The following is an 11,378-nucleotide window of genomic DNA, read 5'->3' on the forward strand; positions in this document are numbered from 1 at the left end:
CCTCTGCCGCTAGAGGAAGACAAAATGCGTTTGAAGAGCGGTTGGACGACAATGACGTTTCACAGCGTTTGAATCCAGCGAATAAAGAATCACACACGTGTCTAACTTTCTTGTTATATACAAGAAACAGTGATTTAAATATAATCTGTAAATGCACTGGTATGCAATACGGTCACGTATTGTCTTGAGACGCCAAATAATATTTAGCTTAATGAAAACGAAGCGTTTAGGAACGTTGTTGTTTCTTTCTTTGAACGTAAACGTCATGTTTTTGACAGGTTTCATGCATGAGATTCACACTTCAACGCAATTCGTGCATAACGACAAAGCAGACTCGTATTTTTTAAAGGTTTTATTGGTTCTAGCAAAAAAAAAAAAAACAAGTACCAGTAAACAACTAAACTTCCTTCCCACATTACCTCAATAATTGAGCTAAATCTAAGTTTATTGCATTCTGATTATTGAAAGAAATTGTTGAGTCATGTAAACAAGCTTCAAATCTATCACACCCAATGTGGTTAAGCAGGACGACTTTGTTTACAAAAGTTAAAAATGGCTTTTTACATCACTGTAAAAATGTAAACAGTTTATTTGGCAGATTAAGTCAACAGTTAACTGATTTGACCTTTTTTGTTTCCTTATTATACCTCTTTAGTGACTACATGGCAAGAATGAGAATATGTTAACAATAGCTTTTGTTGAAAGGGACAAAAAAAAAAACAGGAAAAATGAAAAGTGCAGAACAGATGGTGACAACAGAGAAAGACACAAAGGGCGTTTCTAGAGAGGCATTCATCCGGAATTATTATTTTTAGCGCTAGGCTAGATCATGCATGTAGTTTAACAATAGGCTCATCTGTGTCAGGGAATGGTTCTCTGTGCTTTCAATCGGCACTCTAACTGCTTAGGTCGATCATCAAGTGCTCGTAAATCTGCGTCTTCCCTTTAAAGCTGGACGCCAGCAGGAACTCTCGGTTGTCAATGGACATCAGCGAGAATGCTCTCGGCGCCTGGACGTTGAGCTCCTGGAAGTGCACGAACTGGCCCTTCTTGGTGTCCCACTGATAGACCTGGGTTAGTGAGTAGTCGCTGCCTAGGATGGCGTACTGCCAGTTGCCGATGGAGACGGGCTGGAAGACCATGGATCCCCGCGAGGGCATTGTCTGTATCTCTGTGAACATAGAGCCGTCCCACTTCATCACCTTGGAGTCGCCAATGAAGCGCGTCAGACAGACAAACAGCTCCCCCTTTACCTTGAAGTGTTTGACGGCGTAGACGTCCTCCATCTCTGGAATGTCCGCCCGTCTGTCGAACTGCTTCTGGCTCTTGCTCCACTGGTAGATAACGGGCCGCTGCGAGCTGCTAGACAAAATAAGGTGGGGCTTGCCTGCGATATCCAGATACTCGACGTCCGTGTCACGGTACCAGGGATGGAGAGACTGGTGAGAGTAGAAGCCGTTACCGTTCCACTTGTACACCGTGGTGGAGCCGGCCTTCGAGCTGTCTGCTATCACGAAGAAGAACTCGCCGTCCACACGGAAAGTCTCGATGTCGTTGGGTTTTCTGATTTTCAGGATGTCGATGTCCTGGATTTTGATGAATTTATTGGCAGAGCTGTCCCTTTTGTATATGTGAGAGCCGCCGAAAAGTTGGGCGACTACGATGAAAAGGTGATTATCGATGACCATTGGCTTGCACACAACCGTGGAAGTGCCTGTAATGACATTCACAGAAATGTAATTAATCAATCAATCTCTGCATTAAAATGGACCTTTTTAACCAGTTTTTGTGGCTCTGCAATTGGGGGATTCGGACCAGAGCAGTATTGCACTCTGGGTAGGAGGTGTGATGTGTGATGCTCACTCTCTATGGTGTCATAAGCTCTGAACTCCATGTTGACGTGGTTCCATTCCATAAAGCTGCATTTTCCAGAGAAAGGCTGGGCATATACAACATACTGATCATCCCCAAACGTTAAGGCCTCCACAGATATGGACTCAAATGCAAGGGTTTTCTTTAAAGCAAACTCTGCAACAAACAAAGATTTGTTTTTAGAGCCTTTCTTGCAGATCATTATCATGCAGATCAGATATATTAATAACACCAACTTGCCATTACTATAAATATCAGTGCTATCCACATACAAACAGTGCACTCACAAAAAGCAATCTCAACAGTTTGATTGTTAATATTGTTGCCACACAAAGTAAACCATTCTGTTGCCCAGTTCTACACTGCTAAATGTAAACAGTTAGGAATTAAGATATTAGAAATATTAACATCAAGTTTTTTTGTAAAGCGGCTTTGAAACAATTTGTATTGTAAAGTGCTATACAAATACAATTGACTTGACTTGACTTGACTTGACATGTTTGTTAGCTTTGAGGCTATTATTACGATATATTAGCCAGGCCAATTTATCATTTATATTTAGCCATTTTGGGATTATCGGCCTATAACTGTGTCAAATGGCATGTTGTGTGTGTGCAATAAATGTTTGCAATGTAAATTTAGCATACATTTTATTTTTTTATCATAAAATTACATTACATACATCAGCCATTGTGCTCTCTGGCAGTGTTATTTTAGTATCATTGATATACTAATATAGTTTTTGTTAATATTTTGAATTAGATTTTATTTTAATATTTGATGTTTTTACTTTAATTTTAGTTAAAGTTTTAGTAATTTAGTTTAACAGTAATTTTAAATATATCTATATAGTTTTAATGAATTGTATTTATTATAGATATAATTATAGATATTTTAATACTTCAAAAAGTAGAAATATTGCTTTGGCAACTAGCTGAAATAAAAAAAAAATGTTTTTTTATGTTTTATTTTATTTTAGTTAATGTTTATTTTATTTCAAGTAACAAAACATTTTTATTTTAGTTAATAAAATGTTTAATTTTAGTTATAGTTTAATAATAACCCTGCTCTCTATATTTATCATTATTACCAAATTGGCCATTAAAAACATCAGCCTGCTACTATTTGAGATTTACTTTACACATGTCAAATTTACAATCATTCTCTTTTGGGGAAATTGAACATAAATAATGATGAATGTCGTGTGATGTAAACTAATTTTAAAGGTAATGCCTTTTATTTATACGCAATCAGGCACGTGCACACATAGACATCAAAGGGGGCTTGAGCACCTGCCCTTTTTCACATAAATGAATATATGTATATACGTGTGTGTTTCTGTTTGCGCACAGCTTTCCCTGTCAAACAAATAAAAAATCAAAATATCAGGTTGGGTCGTGAAATGTTGAGACTCTGTCGAGTTCCGATGCCTTTCTCCCCTCCGCAGAGCTACATGATTCAGTTCACTGCATGATTCAGTTTATTAAAATGCATTTAGAATGATCACAAAATTCAAGATATGGGGGGCAGAAATGTATATATTTATATAATTTCACATAGTTAATCAGTATCACGCGAAGACTTTATACAGCAGTTGAATAAACAAGAATTTAATAAACTTACGTTAGACACAATTGACTGTTTTTCTCTATTTTGCCAATACAACAAATATAATTCTAATTTGCATCTCTGAGCAACATGACGTTTTGTTCCTGAATGAATCAACCGTTTAAATGATTTGGTTCAGTCGCAATGACTCACTTATTAACTGTGACTTGCTGCCACCTACTGGCGGTTTTAATTTCACATTTAAAATATATTTTCATTTAAAAAAAAAAAATCAAATATCAGTAATCAACATTTTGTTTAAAATATCAAAACAGTATTAATGCATTTGTAAATGCAGGTTAAAACATTCATGTCCTGCATTAAACAGTGTAAATGCATCTAAATGGCACTTCTAATGCAGCTTCTGTGTTTCCTCTGCATTGCAAAGATGAATTTTGTCAATACTGATTTCATATGCTTGCTAACAGCCCAAATGACTTATAATATTAATTTACTGATTCAAGTTAAGAATTTGACTGAAAAAAATGATGCACACTTTTAGAAAAAAATGGCTTTATAAAGGTAAAAATGCCCATAAAAGGTAAAAATCAATTTAAACTTATTGGAAAAGATTCATTTCTATCACTGCTGTGAACTGATCACCACACAGAATATGAAGAATATCAAAAATTTTAGCAGTCAGCTGTCCACAGTGGTCCTTATCAACCTTATCCTTATCAGATATCAGCACAATAACACACTCAGAAAAATGTTGTCTAATTATCGTTATCGGTAAAATCCCAGAAAATATCGAGATATATTTTTTGTCAATATCGCACACCCGAAAAATAACGAAAAGTAATTTGAGGTGCCCTTTGTTCCACTTGAGCCCCTGCCCCTCAAAATGTCTGTGCACGTCCCTGTACGCAATGCATTTCTAAGCATTTCAGCAGATATGTAGGATCAGCTTATTTCATAGCCAGAATCTGTTGTACTCAGGACAGACTAGTGCACATTTACCTGCTGTAATGCAGTCAAAGGACTGAGGCACTAGGTCATTTATCTTCTTCCCTTGATAGGGTGGAGGCCCACTGCAGTATAACTGATCCACCGTTGCATTAGTGCTGTACATCCATTCCACAAGCCACTTCAACTTACAGTCACAACTGAACATGTTTCCTCTGAGATCCCTGCTCAGTGCATTTACAGATTATATTTAAATCACTGTTTCTTGTATATTATATAACAAGAAAGTTAGACATGAGCAGCAAAATACATACACTTTTGTTAAGGCATCCATTCCTTTGAAAATATCTTTGGGCAACGTCTCAAGATTATTGTAGGCAAGACTCCTAACAAACAGAAATAATTAGGTAACACTTAACAATAAGGTTTTTTATTGTTAACATTAGTTAACTACATTAGTTAACAAACTAAGAAAGAACGATATTTGTACAGCATTTATTAATTTTAGGTCATGTTAATCTCACCATTTACTACTACAGAATTTGTATCTGTTAACATCAGTTGTGAACTAACATGAGCATAAATATTCTAACATTAACAAAAAAAAATACATATTAATATACAGTATATATACAATAATAATAATTAAATCAAATATTATAATAATATATTTGTATTTTATAGTTCAAAAAGGATATACTCACAGGTGAATGAGAGATTTCAAACCTCTAAAGGCATGGGGCGAAAGCGACTCAATTTTGTTGTTTTCGATAAATCTAAAACAGAGTTTTGCATTTATATTGAAACTGAGTGGTCATCTAAAAAGACTGAATGATGACGGTTTCAAACATAGAAAATCAAACTCACAGATATTCCAGATGTGGCAGGCCTTGGAAAGCATCTTCGTCGATGGAGTCGAAAGAATTGGCTGTAAATAATCTAAGAAGTCATGGGGGGGGGGACATAGTTCCAATGGTTTCAGAGTTTGTGACTAGGTTTTAAAGGAATAGTTCACCCAAAAATGAAAATTTGATGAAAATGTACTCACCCTCAGGTCATCCAAGATGAAGATGAGTTTCTGAACAGATTTGGAGAAATGCAGCACTACATCACTTGCTCGCCAAAGGATCCTCTGCAGTGAATGGGTGCCGTCAGAATGAGAGTCCAAACAGCTGATAAAAACATCACAATAATCCACACCGCTCCAGTCCATCAGTTGCGTGTTTGTAAGAAACAAATTTTAATTGCATACGAGTCCTCTGTGCATATTGTGAAAAAGTCATCTTGTCCGAGTCAGGAGAGAAATATAAACAGATCAAGCAATGTTTACAAGCGAAAAACAGTCTAAACAAAGAACAGTTCTAAACAAATATGACAGTGGATTTTGATGTGAGAGGATAACGGGATGGACTTTTTCACTGGAGGAAGCGTTATTATGGATTATGGTTTAAAGTTAAAACATCTTAATGATGGATTTGTTTCTTACAAACATGCAGCTTTTCACTTCACAAGACATTAACTGATGGACTGGAGTGGTGTGGATTGCTTGTGGATTATTGTGATGTTTTTATCAGCTGTTTGGACTCTCATTCTGACGGCACCCATTCACTGCAGAGGATCCACTGGTGAGCAAGTGATGTAATTCTACATTTCTCCAAATCTGTTCAGATTAAGAAACAAACTCATCTACATCTTGGATGGCATGAGGAGGGTGAGTAATTGTTCAGCAAACTTTCTTTGTTGGGTAAGCTATTCCTTTAAGGAATGTTTCATTTGTTAACACAAAAAACTACAACCACATTTGTGACCACAAATATTTTTCCCATCAGAAGTTAAATCAACCCCAGACATCAGTATACGGCAATCAGTTTCATCCTGATGAGCACAAAATAACATCAGCATTCTAGTTCTCCCCGCATACCTTTCTGTTTTTAATTATATTGCTGAAAGACCCGTCACACATAGTTATTTCTAGCCTAGCATATACTCAGCCAGACTGGTATTTTCACATAATCTTCTTATAAATTCTTTCCATGTGTGCCGATGACAAGTTATCAGACCAAACACCGGGTGAAAAGATAAAAGACTGGTCAGTTTACATTAGCATAGAAACGCATTACTAACTTACTGCCTTCAAGCTTTTCCGTTGCAGATTTCTAAGGTTTTGTGTTTTATAAACTGGGAGCAAGTCGGTGTGACATTATAAAACTGCAGAGATTTTCTTATTTGTTTATTAAAGGCAGAGTAAGTGATTTCTGGTAGCCAATGTTGATATTTGAAATCACCAAAACAAACACGCCCCTACCCCAAAAGGGTATTGCCCCTATTTTGATAGCTCCGCCCCACATATACGTACGCAACCCAGGCAACGATTAGTTCTGTGAAACAAAGCAAAACCAATGTTACACCATGTCTACCCACATCACGAGTAGACACGCCCCTTATTGCTGATTGGCTACAAGTTTGTTTTGCTATTCGGCCCGAATCAGTTTTCTAAAGTGTTTTTGAAAAATCACATACCCTGCCTTTAAGGGGACAGGGCCATGTCCCTCACAGAGCAGCTGCATTGCATAATATTCACACCAATTTAAAGGCTTTGAGAAATTAGACACGCTGAAGAATGTCCCCAAACTGGCTGTTTTAAAGGGGGACGGGCTGTAATTGCTTAGAACAAACATTGGACCACTTAACATGGTGATCACCCCATCCTAATAAAGAAAAAAGCACACATAACACTGACAGAAACTCACAGAAGCTGAAGGGATGGCATGTGGAGAAAGTCTCCCCCTGCAATCTCAGTGAACCCAGACTTCACAAATGATCTGTTAGGAAAACAATCAGTGTAATTTTAGATGTAAACAGTGCACGCATACAACACATGCATATTCAGAGATGCATACATTCGAATTGTTATATTATACTGTCCTGGAATATAATGCAAAGTGTAGCAGGACACTTACAGTGAGACGACATCGGGAGGGAAGCTGTGTGGCACAGATCTCACATTTTCACACAAGGCGTTATCTTTAGTGCACGTGCATCCAGAGGGGCATCTGGGCTGTTTGCCTCTTCTGCTCTCCGCTAACAGCAGTAGTGTGGCAACCCAGAGCAGAAAAGTGTATCCTCTTATGCTCCTGTGTGCATATCCCATTCTGTCCCGGTGTGTTCCTGAGTGCCGCGGGCTGCTGTGGTGTTTTCGCTGGTGATCAGTGCTGGTCTGCTGCTCGCCTCTCTTCAGTTGTGTCCGTGTGATGAATGTCTATGTCTCAGTGTGTCAGGCGCTCATCCAAACGATTCGTTCTGCAATAATCAAAATATCCAGCGGGCTCAAATTGCCTTAGTTGCATGTAGATTTTATTAATAAACCCGATTTCTTTTTAAATTGTGACGCTGTGAAAATGAAAGTGAGAAAAAAAAATCAAATGTTTTCTTTGGCGACGCGGGGTAAAGCATCAAACAATTTCTTCAGATCCCGGGAGAATCCCTCTTTTGCATCATGATGTACCAGCTGCCATCCAATGGTGTTAATACTGTGAATGCGCATGAACCATATCCATGAATAAGTGATAGTGAGAATATATTCATGAGGCTCTGGAGTGATGCACCTGCGCCCCTCAAGCAATCAGAAAGAGATAGCAAAGAAATACTATGCTGTTATATGTTTTATTGTTATCCTTTTATAGCATTACTTTAAATAAAATGATTACCATAATTCAATTACGTTATATTTATAATGTAGGCTAAATAGCATTTGTAAATAGGCTATATATCGTGCATTACAAAAGAAAACTATTCTCTATTATTATTCATTAAATGTATTATTATTATAGCTAGGCTATATAATATAAATGTAATATTGTAGAGTTAACACTTCACTTTTAGACTTTTAGTTCAATACAGTGATTAGTTAAGATCAATAGCTCACACAGGCCTATACAGTATCATTTAAATTATTCACCAAATTATTATATTATTATTAAATAGCTTTACGTAATGATTTTCCTTTCCAGTAATTGTTGGAAGCCCATAAGGCTTGTTTCTTTGTTGCATTGCATGTATTTTTCACATGGACATTTGAGAACAGTAAAGTGCCTGTTCCTGATCACTGCAACTCTTTCAGTGCTTTCATTTTTAGCTTTTTGTTTTCCGATTAAAAGACCAGTTGTTCTATTTTTGAGAAAATGGCTCTTCGCCCCCGTACCCCCTATAATTTCCTGTCACTGAATCTTTACGCATTTCCGATGAAAACAAGTCTGAATTATGATGCGAACAATAAAGTCCGTTTGAAACAAAGAACACAGGCAAGTCCTGGCTATTTGCCCACTTTTATATTTTATATGTAACACATTCACATTATAAGACCTCTTGTTTTATTTTTAAAGCATGTAAATAACAATTCTTCCGAATGCACCGTAACATGACATTCACACAAACTGAGACAACAGAATTAGCCTTAATAGACGCAGCACAACGTAACCAGACATCACACAGACTGGAGGACGGGACTGCCTTTGTTTTGGTCACGTGGTTTATACGTCATCACTTCGCGCCCGTCTTTTGGATTCAGCTGCATACAAACACAGATGAGCGGCGTGGATAAAACCGTTTTAGACCTTGTGAAGGTAGTTATGAATCACAAGTCATGCACGGGAGATTTGATTGAACTGTTTGCACTGTAATGCTGCGACCGCTTGCCACGCATGACTTGAACGTATACATTATTTTTGTCCCATATCGCACATTGATCATCCATGGCGCGTTATTTTTCTCGGTATTAATCCCAGAACAGATTTGCTCGTGTTCTTGTCAATTAACACTGTAAAGTCTGACATATGTGTTGCATGAGATTTAATGAATCAGAATTTTATGGCTCATATAGTATGATATAGTGAGAATATGGTGCTCAACGGGAGGAAAAATGCATTTGCTGATGTTTATATAAAAGTAAGATGCAATTCTGATAGCTTGTAATGTAAATCAATGAGATCTTTATAACAGTATAGCAGGCAACTTGAATAAAATCCATATAAATATCAGTTGTCACTCTATTTTTCCCAGTAATATGTTTTAATAAGATACTATTTTATGCTTTGTTTTATGATCAAACTCTGTAGATTTTATTGTGGGGGCAAAACATAATGCAATCCGATACAATGACGACTGAGAGATGAACAAGTAAACATTCCTCAAAGGCCTGTTGTATCATATTTGATATTTACATTTTAACGTGACTTTTCTAAAAAAAAAAAAAAAAAAAATGATGTAAGGATAAGTAAGTAAACCTAAGCTGAAAATATAATTTATTCTTATGTTTATCAAGATGTCACAACAAAAAGACATGTATATCATAAACTGAAGGTGGACGTTTTTACAATGATTCTAAAAGGCCTTTTTCTTGCTAAAAATATGAACTGTCAGTCAGATAACAGAAGGCATGTGGTAGATTGAGGAACAACAGGTTTTTCAGCAAAATTTTCATCATTTTGATCATATAGAATCTTTAGAAATTCACATCAAATATGATACTGTGAATGATGAGTTAATGCATTATACAGTGTAATTATCTATAATAATTAATATAATGTTTTTATATATATATTTGTGTGTGTGTGTGTGATTTAACCAGGTAACGCTTTTTCAGTTATTAGATGACATGTTTATTTCATGGGTCTAGTTGTTGTCCTAAAGTCAGAAAAACTCAGTAGTCAGTGTGAGAACTGACCTTCACATGATGTGACGTTGGGTGCTGAAGCGGCATCATGGCATCTGACTCAGTATATTTAAAGTGAAAGTGACGTGACATGTGGCCAAGTATGGTGACCCGTACTCAGAATTAGTGCTCTGCATTTACCCATCCAAAGTGCACACACACAGCAGTGAACACACACCGTGAACACACACCCGGAGCCATTTTTGCTGCGGTGCCCGGGGATATTGAAGGTGGGAGAGAGTGCTGTACTCCCCCCACCTACAATCCCTGTCGGTACGAGACTCGAACCCGCAACCTTTGGGTTACGAGTCCGACTCTAACCATTAGGCCACGACTTCCCACACATATCACCCATAAAGATGACAAAGTACTTTCCCTCTTAGCTGTGGTCGGCTGCTCACCTTCCATTCACTTTTCCTCCAGTACTTGTTGAGTATATCACCTGCCACGAAATCACTGTGTTGACATTTGTGCTGTAATACCAAAATATTGGTGGTGATTCTATGCATTTTGTGTTATCAGTGTCCTGTTATTGTAGTATGGTAATTTTACATACGCAAGAAGTGCTCACAATACAAAGTTTCAGACATCATTTAGAACAATATAAGCTAGAACAGGAAGGCTTTAAAGAAATGTGAAATAAGATAATGCTGCGTTGTGTTCTGTTTTAGGTCCATGGAGGGGGAGGGTATGACTCAGATTTCAGTGATGATGATGGTGGTGGTGGAGGGCAGTCCAAATATGGTGAGAATAGGTGAGAGTTTGTTTTATATCATTAACAAAACATACCATGGTTTTTGGTGTCATATTTTTGGGGACCATGGTAATACCATATTTTCAAATATGTAGTCCATGTAGTACCTTGCTACATTAAAGGAATAGTTCAAAATTAATTTGCTGAATGCTGAACATTTACTCACCCTCAGGCCATCCAAGATGTAGATGAGTTTGTTTCTTCATCAGATTTGGAGAAATGTAGCATTACATCACTTGCTCACCAATGGATCCTCTGCAGTGAATGGGTGCCGTCAGAATGAGAGTCCAAACAGCTGATAAAAACATCACAATAATCCACACCACTCCAGTCCATCAGTTGTCTTGTGAAGTGAAAAGCTGCATGTTTTTAAGTAAATCCATCATTAAGACATTTTTAACTTCATACAGTCCTCTATCCATAATATTGCTTTATCCGGTGGAAAAAGTCCTCTTGTCTGAATCAGGAGAGAAATATGCACAGATCAAGCATCGTTTGCAAGCAAAAACAGTTCTAAACAAATGTGTT

At 37.1% G+C, this 11,378-nt stretch overlaps 2 protein-coding genes across 2 annotated transcripts in view; one reads left to right on the forward strand and one right to left on the reverse strand.

Moving 5' to 3' along the window:
* Positions 1–442: 442 nt before the first annotated feature.
* LOC107708938 (leucine-rich glioma-inactivated protein 1-like) lies at positions 443–7,537 on the reverse strand. The gene is made up of 8 exons (XM_016513308.1): positions 7,347–7,537; positions 7,137–7,208; positions 5,254–5,325; positions 5,091–5,162; positions 4,701–4,772; positions 4,441–4,610; positions 1,864–2,028; positions 443–1,714 (listed from the first exon to the last, which is right to left on the reverse strand). The coding sequence occupies exons 1-8, from the start codon at positions 7,535–7,537 to the stop codon at positions 897–899; spliced, it is 1,632 nt and encodes a 543-aa protein (XP_016368794.1). The 3' UTR covers positions 443–896.
* A 1,362-nt stretch (positions 7,538–8,899) lies between these two features.
* fra10ac1 (FRA10A associated CGG repeat 1) overlaps positions 8,900–11,378 on the forward strand; it is a 15,644-nt gene continuing 13,165 nt past the window's right edge. Inside the window, exons 1-2 of the mRNA XM_016513311.1 lie at positions 8,900–9,008; positions 10,768–10,850. Coding sequence (XP_016368797.1) covers positions 8,970–9,008; positions 10,768–10,850 — 122 coding nt within the window. The 5' untranslated portion in view covers positions 8,900–8,969. The remainder of the gene's footprint in view (positions 9,009–10,767; positions 10,851–11,378) is intronic.

The sequence above is a fragment of the Sinocyclocheilus rhinocerous genome, unplaced genomic scaffold, assembly GCF_001515625.1.
Source record: "Sinocyclocheilus rhinocerous isolate Xijiao unplaced genomic scaffold, SAMN03320098_v1.1 scaffold24, whole genome shotgun sequence".
Classification (NCBI taxonomy): domain Eukaryota; kingdom Metazoa; phylum Chordata; class Actinopteri; order Cypriniformes; family Cyprinidae; genus Sinocyclocheilus; species Sinocyclocheilus rhinocerous.

Bases quoted from the DNA above. Each gene is read 5' to 3' on its own strand.
- LOC107708938 (XM_016513308.1), bottom strand. From the start codon at position 7,537: ATGGGATATGCACACAGGAGCATAAGAGGATACACTTTTCTGCTCTGG. The intron at 5,326-7,136 runs GTGAGTTTCTGT...ATGACTTCTTAG, and splicing joins ATGCCATCCCTTCAGCTTCT to ATTATTTACAGCCAATTCTT. The intron at 4,611-4,700 runs GTATGTATTTTG...TGCACTGAGCAG, and splicing joins ATGGATGCCTTAACAAAAGT to GGATCTCAGAGGAAACATGT.